Below are 27,021 nucleotides of genomic sequence, written 5' to 3' on the forward strand. Positions count from 1 at the left end.
ACTTCATGAGGTCATAATCAGGATGGACTTGTGACAGCCCTGAGTGGTAGACTGAGGAAGCACCAGTGTCCCGGTCTCTGTGACGGACTGCATCTTTTGAGACTCAGCATAGTATAACAGATGAGAAAAGAGACGAGATGAGATGATGATCATGAACGCTGAAGATGCTGACTCTGACGATGAGTGACCGTCCTCCCTCGTTCATGCTACATGAAAGCTCCAAGCAGAATGCTCTCATTATTCGCAACCTTGCTGTCCATGAGACCACGAAGACAGCGGCTGGCGCAAAACTGCTCTTGCTGTAAGCTTACAACGACTATGGTTGCTCGTTCTTATCAACACATTTCCAGCTACATCTCGAGCACAAAAGCATTCATAATAACATGATAGAAAATTGGAGCCAAAACAGCAGTGCCTGAGATGACAATCGATACAGAGACATGCCATCACGTACGATGATGCAACTGGCCGGCGTTGAATACATAGCCGCGAATGATACAGCATGCAGTTTGACATGCATGGATGGAACCTCCGACCTCCCCCAAGCCACCAAAGAAAAGGAACAGCCACCAAAACAGCCCCAAAAGCCGGCGCGGAGCAAAAGAGATTCCCAGATGGCGCTAACAAGACGCCACTTTTGCTCCTTGCAGGGGACCAGCTCCTACAGCTCCTACGGGGGAGGAATTTTCCAGCGGTCTGACAGGGGCAAGCAAGCAAGTCACAGTGGGTTCCCGGGGGATCTTCTCGGCGGCGCCACGTAGACGAGCCAATGGGCGGCTTGGGGGACCCTGTTCTGCCAAAACGCCATGAAAACGCCACAAAGAGCTTGAATCTATCCGAATGCCCACCTCGATCTTGTGACGACGATGTTGAGCCTCGTTTTCCAGCTGTCGGGACGCGAAGAAGAGTCATCGTTATCTCGCTGATACTATCTGAAGGAACTGCGAAGGCTCGTGTGCTTTTTCTATAAATTCATCATGGCCGCCGTCCTCCAGAATGCCGCTTGTTCGCTCATCAGACACCTCATCTCATCAGCTACGACAACAACCACTATACACTTCAACAGGATCGTTCCTTGAGATTCATAGTGCTTTTACACAAAAAAGAATCTCATCCAACATTAATTGACCAACTCAATACACCAAGCCGCAATCTACACAGAAACCGCTCAAATGGCCCTCGTCAGTCGCATCTGGGGTTGCTTCAACCCACCCACACCCCCAAAGTCCAGCGATGCCATCAGGTTCGGTGTCTTGGGAGCTGCCGGCATTGCGTAAGTACATCAGTTAATGATTCAAACATGACCATTGTAATCATCATCAACTCCTGTGGCTAACACATAAATGCTCACAGACCCCTTGCCCTGTTCACCCCCGCCAAGTCCCATCCCGAAGTCATCATCCAGGCCATCAGCGCTCGTGATCGCAAAAAGGCAGAGGAGTACGCAAAGTCCCACGGCATCCCAGAGATCAAGGATACATATCAAGGTAAGTCACTCACTCTCATCCTGTCTTTCTCATTAGCGAATTCTCCTCAATGCGATATCATCCACCACAAGCAACCCCTTCATGACTTTCAAGAACTCCAAGCTAACCCCTGACAGAAATCCTCGACGACCCCAACATCGACGCCGTCTTCATCCCCCTCCCCAACAGCCTGCACTTTGAATGGGCCGTCCGCGCCATCCGCGCCGGCAAGCACGTCCTTCTCGAGAAGCCCTCCGTGTCCAACGCCGCCGAGGCCGAGATCCTCTTCAACCTGCCCGAGCTGGACGCCCCCAACGCCCCAGTCCTCCTCGAGGCCTTCCACAGCCGCTTCTACCCCTCGTGGGCCCTCTTCCGCTCCCTCGTCGAGCCCTCCGAGGTCGAGCGCGTCGAGACCCGCTCCATGATCCCCTGGTGGGCCAGCAGCAAGGACCAGATTCACTTCAACTACGCACTATCCGGAGGCTCCATCATGGCCATGGGCACGTACAACCTCGCCGCCCTGCGCCTGCTCTTTGGCGAGAGCCCCGAGGAGTGCCTCAGCTGCGACGTCAAGGCGTACACCGACGGCGTCCATGACAAGTGCGACTACGAATTCAAGGCCGCGTTCCGCTTCTCCGGCGGCCGCACCGGCGTCGCCTCCAGCACCCTCTTGGGCGAGACCCTCATCAAGCCCTCGTGGGTCACCGTCACAACCAAGCAGGTGCCCGTCGCCAACGCCAGCCTCCCCGCCGGCCAGCGACAATTACAGCGGCGCGAGCTTACGCTTCAGGGGCTCGTCCACGGCGCCTTCTGGCACCGCATTGACATCAAGGAGGTGAACGAGATCCAGTCTGAGGACGGCAGCGTCGTCAAGAGCTGGAACAAGACGACGTCCCGCAAGGCCTACACCTGGAAGGAGGCCGGAGGCGAGTTGGCCCATCTGCCGGGCGAGACGCACTGGATGTCGTACAGGCACCAGCTGGAGCAGTTTGTCAACAGAGTCAAGGGCCGCCAGACGCAGCACTGGGTCGACAGGGAGGACTCCATTGCCCAGATGAAGATGGTTGACATGGCGTATGAGAAGAGCGGCCTGGGGCCCCGGCCTACGAGTTCCTTTCGGTGAAGCTTTACATGGAAGCCTGAGTACTTTCCTTCCTTTTGTCCGTTTCGAGTGTCATTGTCCTTTTCAAGTATCTCTCTCTTTTGTCATAGTGTTTCGTACATTAGAATGACAGTATCAACAACATATAAGCCCTTGCTTCAGACTGTTTTACTCTATGCTGGCTGACGCTTGGCCATGTTCATAGATAGTGGCTCATGGATCTATAATTGGCTGTTGAGAATTCGCGTAGGCTGATGACGGCGATTGTTGTCTCAGGAAAAGGAGGCGAGAATAATACATGGTCGCTCACCATGATCTTGTGCAAGGGCTCATAAGAGTCTTTGCATCTCAGGCTCTTCAACAAGCGCCTGAGCTCAATCGGTGATCGGTGATTGGTCAATGACCAAGTCACGTGACGCCTGGTTAGCTCAATCGGTAGAGCGTGAGACTCTTAATCGAGAACACGTTCTGATGAAATCTCAAGGTTGCGGGTTCGACCCCCGCATCGGGCTCTTCCTATATAACAAATTCACCGGATTGAGATATGACGGCGATTCTTTTTTTCCTCTTTTGCTGTTCTGTTTTCCCTTCTTTCTTTTCTGCTTCTTCCTGGAGGGGTGATTATTGCTATATGCTGCTGATTAATAGCACGAGATGAGGGAGGGAGTCATGGTTCGGTGCAAGGCCACTTACAGACTCTTCCACTCTCCTTCATCCGTCACGTCTGCCTTTGTCGCCTAGAAAGGCCTTGAGCCACTTCTTGACCCTCGACTGTTTTGATCTTGAAGCGGACATCACCTCTTGAATCTCCTCTTGGATCTCGTTGTCCGCTCCAGGTGCCCCATCAAGCCACTCGGGGACTAGATGAGCGAGGATGCTGGCTATTCCTACAGCTTTGTTCCACTCCTGTCTCGTGGAAACGTTGAGTCGCCCGCCGCGTTTAAGCAGGAGATTAGCCGTAAACTCGTCCTTCCCCTCATGGGGAAGACTTCCGTGGTCCAGCATGGCCTTTACCCAGCAGTCGAGCGGCGTCAGTTCTCTCGAAGTCAATCCGTTGGGGTCTTCGCCCCTCTCTAAGAGATGGTGTGTGGTCAGATGGTCGTTCAGCATGTGAAGAGCTTGGACGGTCCCGTCATCTCCGTGAAGCCGCATTAACCAGGTAAATCTGTCGCTGACGTTGAAGTAAGCAAGGCAGCCCATGTTGGTTGAGAAATTGGCCCCAGGTTCCGAGAGGACTGTCACGTTCTGCCACAAGAATGCTCTGGAGGGTTTGATTGCATCAGTCGACGAGTACTCCACATTGACACTGGCGCGCAGATAATCCATCAAGGCGAGCAGGCCCGGGTGACTGGCATGGATCTGCAGCCCCTTAGCCGCCATCTCACGAAGCAGAGTCAAAGCGCTGTCTTTGTCGAGCGTTTCCCGCTCAATCATGGTAAAAATGATGGGAAAGAGAAGCACAGCTCTTGTATTCCTACAATTCTTCAGGCTTTCCTCTAGAAGCAACCTGAGATTGTAGGCTACCGCCAACTCCAGCGTTGTGTACCGCGCGTCTTTCAAGTAATAATACTTGGGTGAAAGGCCTGTTGACGTTGCGCCTAGGGGCCTCCAAGTGGCATCTGAGAAAAAGACGTATATGCTGCTTCCGGTGGTCAACTCGGCTTCGCGTGCATAATGTAGAAATGTCTCATCCACTGTGACTACTGGATCAACCAGACAGTCTGCAGCTTGTCCAACATTTTGTAAAGCCTTGTATCTCGCAAGGATTGAATAACCATTCTCTTTAACAATGCGGTACCTCTCTCCAAGCACAAGGTGCTTGAACTCGGGAAGCTTGATGAATTCGACAAGCGTCTGGTGCAGCAGTTGAAGTTGGCCATCATGAGTCATCTCGATCAAGCCGCCCGAGTGTGTTCTGAGCTGCTCCTTCGTATACCGGCCTGTGATATTCCAGCTTCCCCTCCGCTGCCGCGACTTGAAAATGTCATCAATATGTCGGACTTTCGCACATAGCATAATGTCGGCCATTTGATCGCGATAGATTGGCTCTAGTGACTTGCTGACAGCCTCTAGCAAGCAAAAGGCCTCCCAACGGTACGAGTAGGGTAATCTATCTATAATGATCTTGTAGTACTGTTCCAAATCGACGGGCAGCAATTGAAGAATAACCATGAGCGCATCGCGGAGACGCTGTGAGTTATTTCCAGAGGCCAAAAGCTTGGCAGCATTGTCCAGAAGGTCGTTGAGCACAAGCTTCACCCACAAAAAGACGCCCCTGGCTTGCTTGACAATATCTTCCACAAGCTGCAGTACCTCTGCTGAGCCTGGTACATCGGGGGTAATCCTTTGTAGACAAAGCTCGCGAATGTCATTCTCAGTGAAATCATGGATTTGAACGCCGGGACCATGTCCGAAAGCGTCAACAAAGGGCTGCCATGGCCGGCTTGAGAACAAAATTTTCATTCTTGTTCTGCTCTCTTTGGCAGAGGTGATATCCTTGATGAGCTGAACGACGAACTCGGGAGGGCCACCATGCTCATCTAGTGCATCGATGAATATGCACAGGTCCAAGTCGAGCACTTGCTGGTTGGTGATGCAGGCGATCGCACGGGTAAGCTGCGGAAGACTCCATTCACCCGTTTCGACTCGACGCTGTCGCGCTTTTCGAGCTGAGAATCGACCGATCACCCCTTCTACCATTTTGTCTAGTTGATTATGGCTTCGTGCAGACTGCTCGAGCTGTTTCCATCCTGGCACTGCCAATAATCGCTTCAAAGTTGCCATTTGCTTGTTGATATCCGTAGCTTCGAGCCAGCCGGTGATCAGCGAGGTAAGATTTATTTCCGCTATCAGCGGCCCATCAAGGGCGGAGAGAATGCGCTTCACGTGGAAGGTTTCACCAAAAGTATCGGCCCTGTCTTTGTCGTACGCCGCCAGGAGATCGTCTCTCAACAGATGGACCTGCTGCATCACTTGGTCGGTTCCGTCCTCGGTACCACTGGTGGCCTTCATTGCTTCGGTAAGCATGGTACAAAAGGCTTGCCAAGGCAGCTCACACTGCAGCACGGTTTGAAGTTGCCTCAAAATCTCAGCATTTGGAGTAACCTTGCACGTCTCTACCAACCTTTGCAGGTCGAGAGAAAGGCTTCCGAGATGGCCTGCTTGCACGGCATTATGATATGCTTCCTTGAAAATGGGTTGGATAGTCAAGAATGACTGAGGAGCTTGCTCGAGGGCTTGACTCAAGATCCCGCGACAGAGACCCTCGAGGGACTTCTGGATCGCGGTACCACGATGGTGGAAGAAGAAGGTCGCTCGGATCGAGTTGGAACTGCGGCGCCATCCACGTAAGTATTCCCACGTGAGAGGGTGTTGGTACAAATACTTCATGAACGTAGACTTTCCAGACGCCGGCTTCCCGGATATCCAAAACAGCCTCTCGTCGTTCTGCAGCCAGCTGGTCAAGCCAGCCGAGGACTCCTCAAAAGCCCACAGGAAGGAGTGACCAGCTGCAGTGTCAATTTGCTCCAATCGGCTATCTCGTTCGGGGGCACGTATTGCCTGTCTGATGGCTGCCAGTATCTCAGGCTGATCAGTAACGATGCCATGGTAGGAACAGCAGCAGTTATTTGCGTGTACCTACATTGAACATCCCAGAACTCCGGATCGGCAGCAGGGTCGGTATGGTCCACCAGGATCTGAGCTGACTGGTTGATGTCCTTATGAAAGACTGTTGTTCTCTCAGTGGCCGGTCCGCTCTCTCGTTCAAACGCTTCGACGTCGTCTTTGACCATGTCACGAAGTTTGTACGCAATTCGATCAACAAGCTCATTCCCCCGGGAGAATTTGACCATGTCGGAGTGATTGGCGTTGATTTGTATAGTCGAGGCTGAGTCAAAGTCACAGCGCTGGCTTGTTGCAGAGGACGGAGGCACAAAGATAGTTCCGGGGCCACATCTCTTGTATTTTCCGTTGACAATCTAATAGCAGACAATGTCAGTGCTCAGACCTTCGCCTCAGCTGTCTCCATACGGGGCGAAACGTACTGTTACCGTGGGTGTCGTCTCCGTCTCGTACGCCCAAAGCAGCCTCATGTTCTTGAGATTGCTGATCCCGGAGAACTGCTCCTCGAGCGTCTTCACGAACGGAGTTTCGGTCGAGATCTCCTTGACAAGTGCATCCTTGTTGGGTTGGCCTTGCAGCATAATCTGGAGGTCCGAGACGTCCAGGCCCTGACTCGGAACCCCAAAGAAAATGGCACCCCTGATGCGGTTGAGGATCAATTCATCCATCACGCTGCTGTCGGCCAACATGCGCATCGCCTGCTTAAGAACGATGCCGCCCAGGCTGTGGGCAAAGAAGATGAGCTTCCTGGGGCCAGGCGCAGCCCATCCACCTTGCTGTAGAGTGTGGATGAAGGACAGCGCAATATCTGACACGGTTTGAAACGACTTGCTTCCGGCCAGCCTGGTATCGTAGCCGTAGAGGATGAACTTGACATTGGGGACGAGATGTGGAAGCGCGTCTCGTATCCACATGAAGGACTTGTCCTTGCCGTGTGGCTGCCAAGATCCCATGGGATGACTTGCGAGACCTGACATGACGATGCAGCTGTTACATGGATGTTTGGCTCTGTGTTAGTCGGACATGTCATTGCAATAGGCGATAGTGTCTTGATAGAATCAACATACTCGTGATGATGCTCATGCTCCGGCAGATCATTCAACGGGGACAGCCCGATAAACGCATCGTCCAGAAGCAGCGGCTTCGCCAGCGCAGGATCCGGCAGCACCCATTCACCCGCCTCGGGCTCTCTGGTGACGACTTCCGGCAGCTTCCTGAACGACAGTGTCGCCGTTTTGGTGCGCGGGCTCGCCCAGACCTCGCAGCAGAGGGCCAGCGACGCGACTTGGACGTCTCGCTGGTCGCCGCCGGGGATGAACCTGCTGACGACAAGGGCCACGCCGAGGCGGTCCAGGTGAGAGGGGATTCCTCGCAGGCGGTAGACTTTGCCCTCTGCAGCCGTCATCTCATCTTCGCTAGAATTGTCGTCCTCTTGCTGTGAATTAAGAATTGAGGCACGTTGGGTTCGGTTGGCAATGCCAACCTCGCGGGTTTTAGCCGCAGTCCATTTTTGCCTTCTTTTCTCCTCCCCCCCTGCTGTGTCTGCCTGCCTGACTTGTCGTGTATTTGTTTATTCAGGCGCCAATCGCTTTTCCAGGTTGCTGCGTCGAGCAGCCTGATGGATGGCAGTTTTGAGCCAGTTGCAGCGCGTCCTGGTTGTGTGTGCAGGGCTTATCATGCAGCCACTTCGCACAGCCCCTGTCCCTCGTGAATGCACTCGACGCGGCTGAGTGCTATGTTAGTTGGCTACCTAGGGAAGCACAGGTTTGAGCTCTCCTGCGAAAGCTTGCGAGAACGATTCGAATGCGTATCGTGGGATTCGAGTTGATGTGTGTGCAAAGGGAGAGGAGCAACGTCCCAATGATGACGAAACGGAGAGTCGTACCAGCGTGAGTACAATGCAGCTTCCTGTTCCTGCTCCTCCCTGTATTATGCTTTGTGAGTGCGAAGGAAGGAGCTATGGAGGTATATGGGTAGAGCAGGGCATCTTTGCTTGCCTCTATGACCGCCTCCTTGAGCAGGCATCCGACTTGTCACTTCAACTCTCGCTAAATCATTCAATTCGTTGTTCCAATCCGTTCAATTCGACTCAACACCAGTCCCTCTCCAATACAAAGTACAACCCAGCTACTCCGGAATTCTACAAAAGCATCGCTAGAAGATTCAAGCACAACCATTTGCAAAAAGAGACCACAGTTATTTACTGATACGCCAGCTGAATTGCAATAGTATCCGATATGCCATACCTACTACAGACACGCTCCCCTCCTCTGAATATGTATCTTTCTTGGCTGGGAGCACATCATAACAGGTGCCTAGGTGAAATACAAAGATTGTGCCAAAAGAAATCCCTCCTTTTTTTTCAGTGTTTAATTTCCTCGTTGAAGTACTAAGAAGAAAAATGCATGTATCTGTTTGCAATCTTTCGCGTGATGGGGTCTCGTCTGCATAACAAGCAGCTGCGTTTTGGTGGGAAAGGAAAATTGACAGCAAAGAAACAGTTGTTTTAGAGAGAGGAGGGACTGCAGTCTAAGAGCGACGGGTTCTTCCAAGCTCAAGGTTCTGCAGAAACCAGTGGAAACGCTCGGTGTGCCAGTGACAATTCCATTATATGAAAGGAGTCATCTATGACAACCTGGATAGTCTGTGAGCATTAACAGGATAACTATAGGGGGAAAAAAACAGCAAAGACAAAAAGAAGAATCGTTCAGAGTCATAAGGAGGTCTTCCGTTGAATGTATGGTCGTCACGTTTGCGAGAGAGAAGGTGTTGTGGGAGCGAGTGAGTCAGAGGTGGGAAAGGATATTCACCCCTTCTTTTTTTGAGAGTTGAATAGAGTCAAAAGACGTTGATTAAGTATGCAAAGTCGAATGAACAGGAAACTTTATGCTCGAGAGCGCGTAGATGCCAGGGGAGTACTCATGGCAGATTGTCCGCTAGATTGGACATGATTGTGGTTGTGACTGTGGTTGTGACTGCGCGATCTCTTGGTCGTGTGAGGAAGCGTCCCGACGTCGTGTTTGCCTGTGAAAAATTGTCAGCTCTATATACATTAATCAACTATTGCCTCGCTTGAAAGGCCTTACCATCGCAACATGCTCTGACGTTCTCGAGCCGGTCCGCTTCCATATCTTGACGCTCAATCATCTCACGAAGGTCCTCCGCACTATCATGCACCTCGCTGGCCTGGTAGATGCTGACATTTTGGGCGCTGGCCGTCCTGCTGCGGATCGTTCCCGATAGCTTGGATCCGCCCACCTTCCAGTACGAGCCTACCCGGCTGCTAATGCTGCCTGAAATGGAAGGCTTGATGGGTGTCGAGGCATGCTTCCCTGACGGTGTCAGCGTGGGGATTTCGAACGAAATTGCCTCGGCCAGCGATCCGTCCCGAGTGGTGCGGGAGTTGTATGATGACAGGGACGGAGCCGAGGGCTTTGAGGTGCCGTTGGCCGCCCGTCGGCCGAACTGAGGGTTAAACTCCTCGGCATCGTCCCGGGCGAGGTCGGCCGCCATCTCTTCCGCGTCGGAATGCCCATCGTGACCATTGCTGGTTCTCAGCAAGAGATACGACAGGGCGTTGAACCACGTCTCGTGTCTCTGGCCGGTGGTGCAGGTAAACTTGATCGTCCTGCCGGGCGAGATAATCACCAAGCTCTTGCGGTGGAGACCTGGCGGCATGGGGTTGTCGTCTGTTACCACTCGGACACCGTCAATCGGGAGACTCTTCGCCTTCATCTCGGTACGACCGGCCGTTGACGGATCCCTCTCACTCCAGTAGATGGTCCTCGTGTAAGGGTGAACCCAGAAGTAGCGGCGATGCCGCTTCTCCGACAACTCGCCCCGGCCAGCCTTGCGTGTGTACTTCCAGTTGTATTCTCCAATCATGGTCTGCGTGATGGCCTGGATCATCCTGGGGTCGGTGTTGGCACCGAAGCCGCTAGGGTCGATGCCCATCTCGCTGGCCCGCATTCCGAACCGGTTGTCCAGTTCCGACGCGAACGAGGACACGGAAGATTGTCGAGACATGGCGGCGGAGATGCGGACCGGCGGCGGCAGCGGGAACTCGGCAGTGCCGTGAGACGAGCCTGCGCGGGGAGGAGCGCGAGGAGTAGGAGTGCCGCGACCAGAAGCAGGCGACATCGGCCTGGTAGAATTGGGGGTTCGCGGCGTTGGCTTTGTCGCCGAGGCGGGCCACAGAGGCGGGCCCATCGAAGTAGTGCCTTGGCTGCCATGGGATGAGCCAGCACGAGCTGCTTGGATCATCTGTTGATGATTCGATGGCAGAGGGGGCGCGCCCACGAGAGAGGACTTGGCACTGGTAGCACTGCCAGGTCGGTGCGTCGGCGTAGACTCGATAACAGCCGCTGGGTCGAGCGTCTTGCTCTTGCCAGAGACGGCTGAGACGGGGCTATCGTAGTTTTCGTGAGACGCACGGTTGATCTTGACGGTCCCCACGGTGTCAAAACTGCCAACGGGGCTGGCGGAGTGGTTCTTTGCAGGAGTTTCAGCTCCAACCTTGAGCAGCTCGTCGATGGCTCCTGATGTCAACGAAGTCTGGGCGCCTTGGTCGCTGGTCTCAGTGAGCCGCTGAGCGGGACGAGAGCCCGCATTGGCCGATATCTCCCTGAATGGCTGTTGAGACTCGGGAACATCGACCTTCGGTGACACGGGCCGTGACTGACTAGTCTCGTCCTCGGCAATGATGGGTGATGAGGGGACGCTCTCGGGTCTTCTGCGGGTGACATACGACGCGAAGAGGTTCTTGTCCGATATCTCGTCACCATCATCAACGAAGGGAGATTTGATGTCTTTGGGGAGAATGAATCCCCCTCTCTTCGTCGGGCTGCTGGGCTGCGTGTCCACGGATGAGATGGGAGAAAAGGCGAACTGCGGAGCGAGAGGGAAGACGGGTTCGACATCCTCTGCTACGATTGAGGAGAGGCCAAGCACGGGGACCTGAGGCTCCTTGGGCTGCGCCTCGGGTTGCAGCTCGGGTTGAGGTGGCAGCAGCAGCTCCTCGTCATCGATGGGCAGCTCGTCGAATGGAATGGTGTTTTGGAAGGAGAGGGAGGAGAGCGTCAGCGGCGCGGAAGCGGGCTCGGGCTCGGTCTCAACGACGGGCTCGACCTTCTCCACTGCAATGGTAGAGAGGGTCAGCGTTGGCAGCCAGAGCTCTCTGGGCTCCAGCTGCTGCGCCTGGATCGACGAGAAGCTGAGAGGTGCCGGTGGGGGCGCCATGATGACCCGCACGGGCTCGGGGGCGGGCTCAGCGACGGGCTCGACTTGTTCAGCCACGATTGGCGAGATGCTAAACTCCTGCAAGACGGCAGCCGGAGCTTCTGGAGCGATCGCCTTGACAGTGGTCGGCTCAGGCACCTCCAGTTCCTCGGCGACGGGCTCGATCTCCTCAGACAAGATGGAGGCCAGCGTAAGCTCGGGTGCAGGAACTTCGGGTTCCGCCTTGGGCTCCAAGCCCTCTGCAACGATGCCGGAGAAGCTCAGCAGAGGCGCAGGCACTTCTGGCTCTGCTACCGGCTCCGAGCCTTCGGTAGCAATGGCAGACAGAGAGAGGACAGGTAGGGGAATTTCAGGCTCGGCCACTGGCTCCAGGCCTTCGCCTACGATTGTCGATAGTGAGAGCACTGGAGGGGGGACTTCAGGCTCAACTACTGGCTCCAGGCCCTCGCTTATGATCGTCGACAGCGTCAACTCAGCCGGAGGCACCTCTGGTTCCGCCTGGGGCTCCAGTGCATGAGCAAAGATGCTGGACAGGGTGAGATCCGGAGGTGGCACATCAGGCTCAGCTTCGGGTTCCAATTGCTCGGCCACGATAACAGACAACCTCAGGTCGGGGGCGGGGATCTCAGGCTCGGCTAAAGGCTCCACAGTCTCAATCGCGATTGGTGTCAAGCTGAGGGTGGGAGGTACAGGGGCCGGTGCCGGCTCTTGGTGTTGCTCCTCCTCGAGGGGCTCAATGTGCTCGGATTGGATGGCGGAGAGATTGAGTTCTGCAGGGGGCGCAGGCGCAGCGGCAGGGACAGAGATAGACATCAAGTCCGGTTCACTGGGTGACCGCGACGAGGGCGGCACAGGGAACTGGGCAAGCTTCTCGCCAATGTCGTACTGCGCACCGGCATCGCTGTAGGCGACTGTAGACGCGGGGCGCGAGTACGTAGCAGAGCCCGCGGGGCCGTCTTCGGCGCTCCGCCATGATGCTGTGGACGCGCGGAAGTCAGTGTTGGGGATGACCGACTCCATGGACCTCGGTCGCCTGGCCGCCTCGCCAACGCTGAGCAGCGAGCCGCGAGACGGGCGGTGGCCCAGGGGTTCGATGTTCGCAGCAAACTCAACGGGATCGGTCATGACACCGCTGTCAACCATGATGACTCGGGGCAGCCGGGGAACGGCTGGAGGTGGTGTAACGGCGCGGCGCGTAGAGGCCGGCGTCATGGAGCGAAGACTTCTGCGGCTAGGAGTGTAGACGATGGATTCGTCGTCGCTGCCAAAGTCCTGCAGCTCGGCAAAGAGACTCTGGCCGGGCGTTGCCGGGTCACCACCACCGCTACTGAAGCTTGCGCCGGGGCTCTGGAACTGAGGCTCCTCGCTCTCCTGTCGAGAGCTTCTACGAGACTGTGAGAACCGGTTGTTCATGCGCATTCTCCGTAAGGAGGCGGCGGCGGTGGGTGTCCGATACTCCTCGTACTCGGGGAACTCGTCATCTTCGGTGGACGTGGAGGCGGTGCTGTCGAAGGACTCCCGCTGGACATGTCTCGAGAGGCCAGGCTGTAGGCTGGGAGGTCTCATGCTGCCGAAGCCGCGTACGGAGAGTGCAACCTCAGTAGGGGCGTCACTTTCGTCGGACATCTCCTCGTGTCCCGTCTGGAAATCCTCCGTCTCGGTAGAGGGCTCGTTGGCAGTCTCAAAGGCAGAATCGCCGCCAACTTCTTCAGCCGCACTTTCAAACTGATCACTGGTCTCGATAGATTCAAGCACAAGCTCTTCTCCATCGTCAGCCGGCTGCTGCCCTCGTTGTTGTGATTGTCGGAGATGCTGCTGCTGCTGCAGATGGCGTCTCTCAGGAGAGCGGCCACCAATGCGAAGACCAGAAGATCGTGGTGAGACGTCTTGAGTATCTTCCCACTCTGGATCTTCCGTGACGACAGGTTCTTCGATGACGACCTCTTGGCGGCTGGAACGGAAGCTGCCAAGGAGCCGGGGCTGCCTGACCTTGACTTCCTTGGGTTCGACCCTGCGGCCACGGCGGACGGGAGGCAGGGCAGGGCCCTTTTCGAGCTCGTTCCTCGCCTTTTCCAAATCGTCGCGAAGGTCCTGGATGATGCGTCTGAACTCAAGCTTCTCGGTCTTTTCACGGTGCAGCTGGCTTCGCTGGCTCTGAATGGTTCGCTGGGCATGCTGCAGGGAGGTCTTGAGCGTTTCGGTCTCGAGCATGGAGTGTCTGGGGGTTGTTCCCTTCATCGGTGATTGCGGCGGCGAATGCTCGGGCGTAATGTCAATGGCGGAAGCCTCCAGATCCTCGTCACTAGTGCCGGAAGAAGACTCCCGCTCCTGAGCCTTGGCCCTCTGGGCAGCGATGGCCTTGGCGAGCTCCAGGTTCTGGCTGCTCAGCTCGTCAATCTTGCGCTGCATCGCGGAGCGCTCGCCGTCGGCCATAGCGATGGCGCGCTTGGCAGTGCCGAGCTCAATGTCGTAGTGCCTAGTGGCGGAGGCGTGCTCCTCGGTCAGCTTAGAGAGCGACAGCTTGACCTCGTCCAGCTCCTTCTGGGTGGCAGCCTTGGCGGCATTGGAGGCGTGAAGGGCATTGTCGAGTTTCTTCTCGCGGTCGAACGCCTCCTTAAGCTGGCCATTCATCTCCTGCAGCCGAGTCTGAAGGTTCCAGTTCTCTTCCTTGAAGCGATGTTCACTCTCGTCAAGAACCCTTAGACGCTGCTGCAGGGCCTCCGAGTCGCCCTCGAGCCGGGCGACATCGTTGCGGAGGTCTTTGACCTGTTCATCTCGCTCGCCGAGCAGGGTCTGCAGATTGCGGACCTGGGCGATGAGGGATGTGCTGATTTCGGCGGCGAACTCGATGTCCTGGACCCTGTTGGACGGCTGGTTGCGCAGCTTCCGGTTGGGCGCGCTGTGCTTGGTGGGTGAGCCCGTAGATTGATTCTCGAGTTTTGAGGGACTTGCGGATCGCTATATGGCACCATAATTAACGAGAGCTCTGAGAAAGCAATTCAAGCATGAAGGAACTGGGATACAGGGAAGAATTCTGAGGTGCGACGAGAACTCATGTGCGGCGCATAGACGTGCGACGATGACTTATTGCATGTGCAGCCGTTTGGTTCAATAAGGAGTGGTAAAGGGAGGCAAAAAGGAGGGGAAACTGCTCACCCTGCCTGATCGGCTGTCCAGCATAAAGGGCGAGCCTTGGTTGTCGGTGCTGCTCGCAACTCTCTGCTTGGGCAAGAAGACCCTCGCGGACTCTCGAGCCAAGTCATTGTACTCCTTTTCGATGCTGACCAGCTTCTTACGCAGCTCGGGCGCCAGCTCCTCCTCGGCCTGGAGCTTTTCGATTTCCTGCAGCTGCTCGGCGAGGGCCTTGCGCTGAGACACGAGGGCCGTTCCAATCTTGCCGGCCTCGTCCAAGCGACGGTCTGTCTCTGCCAGATGGGCTTCCAAGGCGCGCTTCGCCTGTCGCGGGTCGGAACCGGGGCCGGCAGCGAAGAGCTCCTGGTCGAAGTCGGAGAATCGCAGGTGGGACGGGGCGGTCGCGGAGGCGGAGAAGAAGGGATCGTTGGCGGCGTCTCCCCCAGGCGCAGAGAGATCGGGCCGGTCCGAGGTGACTGACGACGACGCCATTCTGATGAAGGCGAGTCCGCCAGAAAGCGCAGCGTCGGTCGGTGGCTAGCGGCGAACCATCAATGGGGAGCGTTCCGGTGCTTCAATCCCCTGGCAGGTTCGGGAGGCGACAGCTCGAGGGCGTGCCGCAGCTGCACCGGCGGTGGTTTGGTTGCGTGTCTGCTGTCGCTGTCGCTGTCGTCGGGTTTTGCGCCGGGACTGGTGACGGCGAGGGATGCGGAGAATCGAGAGGGGTTGAGCCCGTTTGGTTGTGATTGTTGGTGGTGACGAAAGCCTCGGAGCAGAGACGCAGAATTGGATGAGTGAGCTGGCGTCTGGCACGGCGCAGCCCCTTGCGTTGCTGAGGTGCAGCGGCAGAAGGAAAAACAGCAGGGGGCCCGGGCAGGCCAGTAATTGGATTGGTGAGTGGTCCCGGACGGGGGAAATGGATACAGGTCCAGGTACGAAGGAAGAAAAAAATATAGGAAAAATAGGCGTCGTCGCAGGCCCTGCTGCAGCGAGCCGGGGTGGTCGAGGTAAGCGGAAAAGGTCGAGGTGGTTGATTGGAGTAAAGGACCGAGGACGGCTCTCCGTACCTGTAGGACCAAGAGCTTCTGAAATGACGCTGTGGATGCGCTGCGCACAGGCGGGACAGAAGCCCAGAGCGTAGGCGAAATTGGGCGGGAAATTTGGAAGACCCAAAAAGAAGCCGAAGAGAAGGAAACAGAATAGGCAAGGAAAAATAGGGATCCAGGCGAGAAGCGAAGGCTATAGTAGGGGGGTAATGGACAACAAAGAAGCGGAAAATAAAAAGAAACAAAATAGAAGAAAAGCGCCGGTTGAGGCTGCGGGCTATTCCCGTCGTCGTGCTGCTGTTGCGGAGGTGGCCAGGCAAATACGAGTACAAGTACGAGTAAATGCCTACTGGTACCTTAGCCGGGACGGACACCTAGGTAAGCAAGGCCGCAGGAGCAGGCAAGAGGACAGCGAATTGGGGGCGCAGATTGGCGACGTTTTGTTGTTGTTGTTTGTTTTTGGCCTTGTTTTTCCGTTGTCCAGGCCGGGTCAGACGTGGCTCGAGCCGTGTGGGCGGACAGGTCTCAACTCTGGCTCCAGTCAATCGACGCAGCGCAACGCAGCGGCTCTTTGTCAGTACAGTCGAGGTGAGTCAACGCCAGGCCAGACGCAATGGAATGGAGCTTGACGCGCAACTGTCGCTGTTGCCGGAGATCAGCTTAGCCACTGCAGGTCGGTCGGCGCACTGTATGTACAGAGTACGATCAGTGTGCGGCGTCTTTTCTGTTTCTTCAGCAGCGCGCGGCTCGGGTTGCTAATAATGCGCGCAACGTCGAGTCGAAGGCGGCCAAAGAGGAGTAAAGAAGACAACAAGGCGCGCAATCCAACGATTCAACAAGCCAACAATCCAATTCAAGGCTAAGTTGGCAGCTTGCTCTGGTCGACTGTTCTTTTTTGGCGATTATTTTTTTGTTGCTTTTTTGGTTTTCGTTCCTTCGGTATCTTGCGATGAATGAGCGGATAGGGTGAATCGGACGCGTAGGGTTGCTGCGAATCCTCCCCTCAAAAAACACGAGGCGTTCTATTATTATTCTAGCGGTAGGTTCTTGGTGATGTAATGAGCGAATCGAGTCGGGAGCGGACAAAAACGAAATTGAAGAAGAAAGAAAAGAAAACAGCTATGAGAAAAAATCAGAGATCCAGCCGCGCGGAGGACAAGGACTTGCCAGGACTCGGACTTTCGTGGTGAGGGTTAGGGGAGGGGAAGAAGAAAAGAAGAAGGGTTGGAGGGTAAGAAGAACAAGAGGAGGAGGAGGAGGAAACGAGAGAGTATCAGATGCCGCGAAAATGGAGGAGAAACGAGAACGCTGCTGCGACTGCGTACGGCTAGGACCACTTCGGGAGTGGCTAAGGCACAAGATGCAGAAGGGGGGGCCTTGCCATTTGGTGGAGAAGCTGACCAGGGACAGGATGCGTGTTACTCGCGGGCGTCGGTACTGCTAATGTGGCAGACAAGTAAAGGTAAAGTACGGACCGAAGTTGGGCGTCAGGTGTCGAGGTTGTTTGTGTCGAGTTGAGGTGGCTGATATCAGATGGACAGACGTTGAGTTAGCAAGTGCTCGATATAGTCGCCGCTTATCGTCGATTTCCCTCTTTCCTGAGGCATCTCGAGATGGGGGAGGGGAACCAGTGTCTGCTGTGCTCTGCTGTGCCTGGCGCAAGTCGCTGCTACAACGGGCGCAATAACGGCCACGGCAGCAGCACTACAAAATACATTGGATGGCATCACTCACAGTTGAGCATCAATTCAACTCCAATACATACTCTAATACCATCTGCAGGGACAGACTATTACACTTGTTTGTTTGCTTGTTTGTTCCGTTGCTAATTCTGTCTTGCTCATCAGCCGGCACATGGGTGGTGCATGAATCAATGCTGCGAGCATGCCAGCTGCAAAATTGGGCCTCATCTTCCCGATCTCTCGTCGGTCATGCATCCGAGAAATGCTCATGTCATCCGCAAAACCACGAGCGAAAGAGAGACGGGAATTGGTCGCGCCAACGCCAGAGCGTCATCCAGTAACAGGAGCTTGTAGCTGATACTTGGGAAACGCACAGGGCAAAACACCCGACACTCACACACTCACGCCCTCACTCAATCTTACACGCAAACTCTCTCGCCCTCTCATCACCCTCAATGAAGCAGCGATTGATCAGATGCTCTCCCAAAAGCGGCCCAGTGCGTGTTTCAGCATCTGCATCCCCTCTCATTTGTGCCCCGATCCTAAATTGCTGCAGCAGCATCATCGCGATGTTCATCTCCGATACCATCGCGAAAGGCTACACTACAAGCATGTACACGTACATGCACTCCAGAGCACGTCAACCGAGCCAAGCCTTGCTGTTGCGTGCTTCGTACCTGCATCACACGAGGTCGAGATGCCGCATCACTCACATATCAAAGCCTTGTCCCGTATCAACTGCAGCAGGGACTGAGGCACGAGATGCGTGCATGTTCCGAGTCAAGGACACCAGTCAGTTGTACTTGTACCTGGACACCGCTCCGACAATTGCTCCGTGTTCCGGGTCTGCATCTCTCTTCTCTTCTCTGCTTTATCTCCCTCTCCTCGTCTCTTCATGATTGTCCATCACCACCATCACACCGGATTCCCCATTGAGCTCTCATCATCTCTCACGACAACCCTTTTCAAACAAAACACTCCCGAGTTGCCTCGGACTAACGAACCGCTAGCAGGCCTCTTCCCCGCCAGCTAATCACGCATGGAATGCCTCCCATGCAACCACGGTCGATTGGGCCGGTTCCTGGCTCCTGATCCTCTTTGTTTCCCTCTCCGAGCCGCTCGTCTTATTCGCTCACGGCCTTTGCTGCTATTCCCGACCGAGGTTGGCATCGCCCACCCGGCCCAGCAATCCTGGCCCGGCGTGTCAAACTGAGTGTCGGGCGCCAAAGAGAGCTTCGGAGGGACGAAACACTGGCGCTACGGGCATATTGGTTTATTAGACGGATCGTTGCCCTAGGCTCTTTGCTCTCTAGCAGCGTCTCGTCCCGTCTTCCGGGCGACTTCTAGAAACTTGCATCCTTCTTCCCCTACACAAGGCATCGAGGAGTCACATACCATACAACGGCTTCGAGATCACCATCACCATCACCATCACTATCAGCATACTCGAGTGTGTTTGCTGCAGCCTCAACTGAGCGTCTCCAGTCAATTCCCAGCCTCCGCCCCCAGCTTCGGCCGCGTCCATGCGCCAGTTCCCCTGCATTAGCCGCTCACTGCTGGCATGTGCTGCTCCAGGCGGCGCACACCGCCAAATTGTCAGCTGCTTCTCGTGTGCTGTACTGTCGATCGGTGGCCTGGCCCGAATGCTGAGGCACCACGTACTCGTACAAGTACGATACGCACTTTCTGACATCATGGCCATGGCATGGTCAGCCCCGGCGGTCATCCGTTTCATGGGCGTCCAGCCTGAACGCTGAACTCGTGCCTGAGCTTATTTGCATCAAGACGAGCTTGCAGGACAATATGCCCACAATACCTTATTCCTTTGGTACAACATTACATGGCACTTCAGCAAATAGCATAATATCGATACATACCAAGGTCAGTGCCGCATCACAGGCTAGGTGTGTATATCCCACGCCATGGACACGTCCCAGTCAAGCACACAAACATGGTGCAGCATCTACTCCGTAGCGGCTCTACTCATGCAGGTCAAGATGACAGCGGAGCATTCATCTCAGATTGACTCTGGGAGATTGGGCCATCACATTTGACGAGGCCGGAAGCCGGGCCACGAGATGACATGGCGTCCTCTTTCCATGCCACTTTCGTCTAGCTTCCAAAGATGGTAGCGCCACCTGAGCGGACGATTACCCGTGATGGCATCGAGATCCAGTAGCTGCTTCGTACTCTCATCCAGTCATGGTAGTACTACCTTACTGCACCCTTGCACTACAGGTCTGTAGAGTATCTGCTGCTTGATCAATACATCAACATCGGCAAAGCCTTGATCGCATTTGATAATACTCGCCCAAGCTCTGAGCCGCCAATGGCCGATCGTGATCGGATCGTCGGCGGCCATTTCGACTAATTCACCATGTCTGCCCTACCCGAGAGCCCGACATTGTTTGCATGGAAAATGTGCCATCCACGTGCAACTCTTCTATCTGATGTCCATTAGATTTTCGAGCAAAGATATCATGGATATCCGAGGAGAACATTGCGGGTTTGCTGAATCTATTTTGCTTGATGAATGTGTCGATGAATCTCGTGCATTGAATCTATCCTTTATGAATATCAGCGTACCTGCGCATGGCGTCGACCGCACGAGAACAATGCACCTCTCACATTCCCCCCTCCCCTATGCACAGCCAGCTGAGCAGCAATCCCAGCTACTTCTCACAGGTAGTAAATCATATGCACGTCTCAAAACTATCGATTCTGCTCTATTCGCCGGAAACGATCGCGGCCCAACACCCACTCGTTCCCATTGGCCCAAGCTAAAAACTGCCCCTGGAGCAAGCGTCAGCCGAAGGGAGATGGACAAGAGACGGGTTTGGCGGGCAAGACACGTTCCCCACCAGGGGCGTCCCTTTGGCCAAATCATCTTGCATGTCATGAGACATCCAGCTGCGCCTGGAGATGAATGGCCAGGGGAAGAAACCTGATTTCTCAAGGCAACAATGGGGGAGGGAGGGAGGAGAGAGACAGTGGGCGCCGCAGACCTGGTAGAGCTCGACCATTGCAGCTGAGATGTCGCGTCCAGATCTCGGCCATCTGTGAGGATGTACTTTGCAGTCTGCCTTATTCTAGACAGCGTAGAGCCTTACCGGCTATTTTGATTAGTGAAGCGTCTCATCTTCATCACAGTGATCCGACAAGTTTGGTTGAGGCAATTCTGTCAGAAAGTACACCTGTCCAGTCGACTTACACGACGTCCGTTGACCGTTGTCAACCTCTCATAACCGCCATCAATGATCTGTGCATGAAATGAATCCTCTCATAGCCCTCCCATCATGGCCACGTTACTTTGGCGTATTCCTGCCTAGTAAAACTATCCAAGACACCACGGCCCTGTCATCGAGCCTCCCTACCTATCCCTTTCACTGTGCAGCCTGAACGAGATTGCGATGTGCCCTCTCCCTACATACACACGGCTGAGCAGGTCCAGAAACCGGTAAAAGATGATGGACCAAAGCGATGGAAGGGATGGTGAAAACAGTCTGCGAGAGTTGAAGGATGAGGAGGAAAGAGGTATAAAGTCGACCTTGATTCCCGCCTTCAGAACCTCTTCTCATCCTCATCAGCATCCTCTTCTACAAACAATCATCACATTCGCTCTACTTCTCTCCCAACAAACTCTTTCGTTGAATACCAACCACCACCACCAACCTTCAAGATGCAGTTCTTCGCCGTCGCTCTCTTCGCCACCAGCGCCCTCGCCGCTGTCTGCCCTGAAGGCGTGTTCTCTAACCCGCTCTGCTGTTCTTCCGTTCTCCTCGAAGCTGTAGGCCTTGACTGCTCGACGCGTAAGTTTTTCTCCATTTCTCGCCTCTCGACATGGTAAGAACCAAGTTGAACTGAAACAATTGCTTGATAGCTACTGCCCCCGTCGACACCGGCATTCTCTTCCAGGCCCACTGTGCCACCAAAGGCGCCGAGCCCGCCTGCTGCGCTGTCCCCGTTGTAAGTTTTGCGCGATCTATGGTCTAGACAATATGCAGAGAGAGTGGAAATGCTAACTTCTCTATAACAAGGCCGGCCAGGCTGTTCTGTGCCAGAAGCCCGTCGGCACCCTGTAGAGCAGCCGCTCTGTTCTCGGACATTCGTCTCGAATCCCGTCCGTGGCTTCTTGGGACATAGTAGATAGCATGTATGGTATAAGGGGCTCGCAAATGGGATGGTAGAGAGGGATTGAGGCTGGGTTCGCCCATGGGAGGAATGTGTAATGGTTGTATATTTGCGAGCAGGACATGGGCGTATGTAGAGATGGAGCTAATACATAACTGATCAGTTGGAGCTTGCTTAGCACCGATAACCGTGATGTAACTTCGGGCAACGAGACCGATGATATTGTAGTATCTTCATTACAGATAAGAGGAGTTTATACTCTCAGGCCTATTACACGATGTAGAGCTTGGATTTGGAATCTACGATTCTATTCGGTGCTTAGGGGGTGTCAATTCTGAGACCTCGTACATTGTCGGATCGGATCTGTACCTGATTTCGCCACTTGACTGCCGAATTGGTCAGCTCTTGAATGACAAACTGACCCACTTCTCCACGACCCTCTGTCAATTTCGAGGCCTGTGACGGATCTTGATTACCTTATGCCAGTCTTTCATCTACTACAAGCTAATCCAGCTGCCGACTTGCTTTTTTAATTTCAACTCAGAATCTCTGCAAACTTCCAGTCAGAACTATCTCCTTTCAGTCTGCATTTGCTTCAAACCTATTATCACTTCTTTCCAGACAGAGACCAAGAGACAAGCAATGGCAGACACCGAGGCCGGCAGCGCGCCCGTCGCCCTCTTCAAAAAGCGAGGCGCAAAGGGCAAGGCGAACCTGCGCAAACGACCGGCGACGCCTCCCCCGGCCGCAAGCGACAGCGACAGCGACTTTTCATCCTCGGAAGACGAGGCTGGGCAGAGGGTCAAGAGGCGGAAGAAGACGGCCGTCGTCACCGCCGCCGCGAGGGGAGCCGCGCCCACCAGCCGGGACGATGGCGATTCGGCCGCCTTCACGGCCAACAGAAGCGTGCCGATTGCCGATAGCAACGACGCGACCAAGCATAGCAACTGGTACGACGAGAACGCAAAGGACGCGCTCTCGGCCAAGAGCCTCCTTGGTTCGACAAGAGCATCCAAAGACGCACAACCCGACGGCACATACAAGGGCTTGGCGAACCAGACGTCGTTTATCCAGACGAACCCGGATGCTCCTCGAAAGACGGTTGGCCCCATCAAGGCACCTACAAACATCCGCACCGTCACGATAACGGATTACGCCCCCGACACGTGCAAAGAGTGAGTCGACATAGCCTTGAACCCGCCCTGAATCTGTTCATCCCGATCAAATACTGACTCATCATGGCTTTCTAGTTATCGCATTACCGGCTACTGTGGTTTCGGGGATAATTGCAAATACCTTCATGCGCGAGAAGACCTCAAGGCAGGCTGGCAGCTGGATCAAGAGTGGGAAAAGGTCACCAAGGGCAAGAAGAACCTGGGGGGAACGGTGGTAGCCAGCGCGAACCGAAACAAGACGAAAGAGGAGAACGACGACGACGACGAAGAGGCAATTCTCGAAAACATACCGTTTGCCTGCATCATCTGCAAGGAATCGTACAAGGAGCCGATTGTGACAAGATGCGGGCACTACTTTTGCTTGCCGTGCGCTCTGCAGCGGTATAAGAGGGATCCGACATGTGCAGCGTGTGGCACGGGCACGAACGGTGTGTTTAATTCGGCAACGAGACTGAAGAAGCTGCTTGAGAAGAAGAGGGAGAGGGCGGCCAAGAGGAGACGGGAAGCGATAGAGAGGGGCGAGGAAGTCAGTGATGAAGAGGAAGAGGAGCAAGAAGACTGATGTAATGGGACAAGATCATGTTGCATCAAGTATGGGATATACCTTAGACATGGCATGCTGGATACCTGGTATTTTTGCTCATGGACACAGCATAGTCGTACCATTGACATGTATTAAGTCCTACGACAAACGCCCACGAAAATACAAACAATGCTTCTGACAAATATACGACCATCACCATGCCTTGGTCATTTCTTCAGAGTCAATAGATATTCCTCTTTAAGGATTAATCTGGTATCTTTTTCAAAATAATTCATTAATATCAGCAACAAATACGGTAGTAGCACCTTCAACCTACTGTATCTGCTCTAGGTAATCCAGTACTAAGCTCCCGACACTGTATGGATGACAAACCGCGGGCCTTCACGTCATCGAGCTCCTCAAATCCCCGATGCTGTCACCGATAAGATTAGAGGTACCTTAGTACTAGGTAGCCCGCTAAACCAAGCACGGGGTCTTGCCATTCATTCATTCATCAGCCACGCCATGTGATCGCATCCCAAGCCGGAACTCAAAGCCCCTCAACCTGTGTGCATGTACAGTATTTCCCCTTTGGCTGCCTCGTTGACTTGTATACCTAGAAGTGTCACTTGGACATACACAAAGCATTTTGTTTCAACCAAAACAGATCACGGTCAAGGTTCGAGTCATCCACCGTTCCGCAGCTCTTCGAACCATTTCTCTTGACTCCGACGGTGTCACATGCCCGCTCTTTTGGCTACCTAGTACTGCCTGGCGACATAGCGGTTGACTTTCAACCACCCTCCTAGGTCGCCCGTTTGCTCGCCTCTTCCTCCGTCATCTTACAACAACTCGCTCTCCGTATCTCGAGCCGCGAACCTTTGATACACTTCGGCTTGCGTCTTCTCTAGCCTAGTTGCATCCACTTCTTCTTCGACACTTCCATCCGAAACCTCACCGAAAGTCGTCGTATCCCTTCTCAATACCTCCCAGACGACATCATCACCACCGCCACCATGAACTACCTCTACTCAACAGTCAACACCCTCCGGGACCGCTACACCCCCGTCACGCACACCTCCACCTTCCGCACCACCGGCCAAATCACCCCCGAGGAGTTCGTCGCCGCGGGCGACTACCTCGTCTACAAGTTCCCGACCTGGTCCTGGAGCGACGCCGACTCCGAGTCCCTGCGCGCCAGCTACCTGCCGCCCGGCAAGCAGTTCCTCGTCACCCGCAACGTGCCCTGCCACCGCCGCCTCAACGACGACTTCGCCGGCGACGCCGCCCACGAGGAGTCCATCATCCACGAGGGCGACGACTTCAAGGACAAGGCGGCTGCCGACTCAGCCGATGACGACGGCTGGCTGCGCACCGGCGGGCTGGCGAGCTCCCAGCCGCTCAAGGCGCGCGAGGTTAAGACCGTCGACGACTCGGGCAACGTGGGCGACGACGACTTGTACGGGCTAGACGATGACATTCCGGATATGGAGGACGAGGAGGAGGACGATGCCGTGCTTCGCATCGAGCCTGGTAACACGTGAGTATATTCGAGATTTCTCGTCTTGCTTTGTTGCTTCAAATAGCAACGACAAGACACACTCCATGGCCTGTTGCTGACCTCTATACTCATAAAATCCAGAGCTCGACGAACCTACAACCTCTACATCATGTACACGCCCTACTACCGAACGCCGCGCCTCTACCTCTCCGGCTACCAAGCCAACGGCCACCCTCTCCCTCCGATGAAGATGATGGAGGACATTGTTGGCGATTACAAGGACAAGACGGTCACGCTCGAGGAATTCCCCTTCTTCTCCAGCCGCGTCCGCATGGCCAGCGTGCACCCGTGCAAGCACGCGCCCGTCATGAAGTCGCTGTTGGACCGCGCCGACGCCGCACTGCGCCTCCGCAGGGAGAAGCTCAAGGCGAGCAAGAGGCAGTCCGCGGACGGTAAAGACGTCGAGGGCCTGGCCGAGGAGCTGGGCAACCTCGACGTCAAGGGCGCTCACGAGGCCGCCGACAAGGACGAGTGGGAGGAGGTGCAGGAGAACGAGGTGGACGACCAAGAGGTTGCCATCCGAGTAGACCAGTATTTGGTCGTCTTTCTCAAGGTGCGTATTGTCTGTTCAGCGGTTCATTTTTGCTTGTGAACATTCTTTTCCTGGTCTTCAGAGACTGATTACTGACTGATTTCGCAGTTCATGGCCAGCGTCACCCCGGGCATCGAGCACGATTTCACCATGGGAGTCTAAAGTTGCAACATGAGCAGAATAATCTCAAGAATAAGGAGGGAAGAATGGCCACAATGGACTCCCACAATGCTCTTCCACAACTGCTCCATGCTCAAGCCCACTTGATAACGCCCCACGTTTGTACTGTATTCCAATCATATCAAATCAGTTCTGTAGCTTCGCTTTTGTTTCTTGGTTTTCATGCGTCTGCGGTAGGCGTTAAGGGCATCACTGCCCAGGAGTCAAATGGCCCATTCTGTTCAGATCCAGGTGTTATTTCGTTCAATTCAGGGTAGCAAAGAATAATAGAACTGCTGGGGAACCTTTTTCATGTTTCACTGGAGAAGCCAAAAAGATAAAGACCCCTCACTCATCTGTTGAATGAATCAACTCCCTTTGTCCCTTGCTGTGCATTGTAGATCCTTCCTAGTGAAATGTGACTTGATCAGTATACAGGTTTTACATCCCGCGTCTTCTGTCTTGCTGGTTGACTCGGCTACCAGCGGACAGCCCTCTTTCTCAGACCGGACAAGACAGAAACTGGGGTGGTGTCGGCGTTAATGTGAGCAATCTCAGACGTGGCAGCAGCATTATCTCGAGGTAAGTAGTGGTACTGTGTCAAGGAGCCGCCAGTCTTGCACAATTCATGGCTTTCTAACCCGTAAATTGGAGACGCCTGTCGAGGGCTCCGTATGCTCGGGGTACCAAATAGCCCGATCAGCTCAAGCGCCCGATGCCCTTGCTGCCCACCCGCCTCTTGGCTTCAGCCCTGCAGGGGGTCATCGAGATTCACCGCGCCATTGGGCTCATTGTACTCTGTACATGCAAGGACATCGCCGAGGTGATATTAGACAGCTTTGACCAGGTAAGACATGATGGATGGCTCGATAGTAGATGGAGACTGGCATCTGTGAATCGGTCAAGGTTTGATATCGCATTTTGTACTCCATGAGGGCAGCCAAAGGTCCTTCTTCCTCTGATGGTGTATCTGCCCGAATCAATCAATACGTGGAGGGAGATGCGAGAGATGCAAGAGATGCAAGATCTCCCGCTTGGCCTGCGATCTCTGTTCATGGAAATGTGAGCGGACATCTCCCCCGGGTTCATGCAGCTAGCAGTAGCCGTGTGTCAGAGCTGGTTGATAGTCCGTGCCATTTCGTACTCATCCCGAGTTGACGCCTCGTCTTGGCCTTAGGGCAGACGACCTTCTCCGGGTGCCGTCATGGGCCGCCTCCAAGCCGTGCTTTTCCCCCAACTATGGCTCAACCAGGTGATTGGTTCGCAGGGCTACTTGCCCAAGGGAGCGCCTGAGACACCACCGGTGTTACTCGCAAAATGATATCCAAAGGACGCCATTCCCGTTGGAGTGGACGTCAGTGATGGCGCGGGTCAGATGTGACTATGCGGCTTGCGAGACACCAATCACTGATACCATGGGACAATGCTGGGAGTGGGCTTGGAGTACTTCCTGCTAACTTGCCGGTAGGATTCGCTTTTCCTTGTCACTGTCGTTTTCTCTCGAATTCTCTTCTTTTCTCTTCTTTTCTTTTTTTCTCCAAATTTCTTTTTCCTGTTTCGCCCCCTCCTTGCATGCATCTTTGTCAAGCTGGTGGCAGTTGGCCCGGGGTCACAAGTGCCCTCCCTGCATAGGTGCCCCCGGTCTAGCTC

The 27,021-nt window shown here is 54.6% G+C and overlaps 6 protein-coding genes and 1 non-coding gene across 7 annotated transcripts; 5 read left to right on the forward strand and 2 right to left on the reverse strand.

Moving 5' to 3' along the window:
* Positions 1 to 1,159: 1,159 nt before the first annotated feature.
* BBK36DRAFT_1133967 (NAD(P)-binding protein) lies at positions 1,160 to 2,591 on the forward strand (the record flags this gene model as incomplete). The annotated part of the gene is made up of 3 exons (XM_024892150.1): positions 1,160 to 1,273; positions 1,354 to 1,487; positions 1,604 to 2,591. Exons 1-3 carry the CDS (start codon positions 1,173 to 1,175, stop codon positions 2,587 to 2,589), a joined length of 1,221 nt encoding a protein of 406 aa, XP_024753820.1. The 5' UTR covers positions 1,160 to 1,172.
* A 394-nt stretch (positions 2,592 to 2,985) lies between these two features.
* BBK36DRAFT_t5 lies at positions 2,986 to 3,080 on the forward strand. Its single transcript has one exon. It is a non-coding gene; the product is annotated as a tRNA-Lys (tRNA).
* Positions 3,081 to 3,279: 199 nt separating this feature from the next.
* On the reverse strand, positions 3,280 to 7,597 carry BBK36DRAFT_1165028 (hypothetical protein; the record flags this gene model as incomplete). Its single annotated transcript, XM_024894724.1, has 6 exons — positions 3,280 to 3,339; positions 3,460 to 5,184; positions 5,257 to 6,140; positions 6,212 to 6,548; positions 6,615 to 7,179; positions 7,260 to 7,597. The coding sequence occupies 6 exons, from the start codon at positions 7,595 to 7,597 to the stop codon at positions 3,280 to 3,282; spliced, it is 3,909 nt and encodes a 1,302-aa protein (XP_024753821.1).
* A 1,453-nt stretch (positions 7,598 to 9,050) lies between these two features.
* Positions 9,051 to 15,130, reverse strand: BBK36DRAFT_1174481 (PH-domain-containing protein). Its single transcript, XM_024895927.1, has 3 exons — positions 14,587 to 15,130; positions 9,279 to 14,388; positions 9,051 to 9,216 (listed from the first exon to the last, which is right to left on the reverse strand). Exons 1-3 carry the CDS (start codon positions 15,052 to 15,054, stop codon positions 9,077 to 9,079), a joined length of 5,718 nt encoding a protein of 1,905 aa, XP_024753822.1. The 5' UTR covers positions 15,055 to 15,130; the 3' UTR covers positions 9,051 to 9,076.
* A 5,839-nt stretch (positions 15,131 to 20,969) lies between these two features.
* On the forward strand, positions 20,970 to 21,372 carry BBK36DRAFT_1107525 (hydrophobin-2; the record flags this gene model as incomplete). The annotated part of the gene is made up of 3 exons (XM_024889264.1): positions 20,970 to 21,099; positions 21,171 to 21,256; positions 21,328 to 21,372. 3 exons carry the CDS (start codon positions 20,970 to 20,972, stop codon positions 21,370 to 21,372), a joined length of 261 nt encoding a protein of 86 aa, XP_024753823.1.
* Positions 21,373 to 22,063: 691 nt separating this feature from the next.
* On the forward strand, positions 22,064 to 23,158 carry BBK36DRAFT_1165031 (hypothetical protein; the record flags this gene model as incomplete). The annotated part of the gene is made up of 2 exons (XM_024894725.1): positions 22,064 to 22,596; positions 22,672 to 23,158. 2 exons carry the CDS (start codon positions 22,064 to 22,066, stop codon positions 23,156 to 23,158), a joined length of 1,020 nt encoding a protein of 339 aa, XP_024753824.1.
* A 977-nt stretch (positions 23,159 to 24,135) lies between these two features.
* Positions 24,136 to 25,374, forward strand: BBK36DRAFT_63106 (hypothetical protein; the record flags this gene model as incomplete). The annotated part of the gene is made up of 3 exons (XM_024898396.1): positions 24,136 to 24,659; positions 24,762 to 25,233; positions 25,321 to 25,374. 3 exons carry the CDS (start codon positions 24,136 to 24,138, stop codon positions 25,372 to 25,374), a joined length of 1,050 nt encoding a protein of 349 aa, XP_024753825.1.
* Positions 25,375 to 27,021: the final 1,647 nt, after the last annotated feature.

This window comes from Trichoderma citrinoviride (genome assembly GCF_003025115.1).
Source record: "Trichoderma citrinoviride strain TUCIM 6016 unplaced genomic scaffold BBK36scaffold_1, whole genome shotgun sequence".
In the NCBI taxonomy this organism is placed as follows: domain Eukaryota; kingdom Fungi; phylum Ascomycota; class Sordariomycetes; order Hypocreales; family Hypocreaceae; genus Trichoderma; species Trichoderma citrinoviride.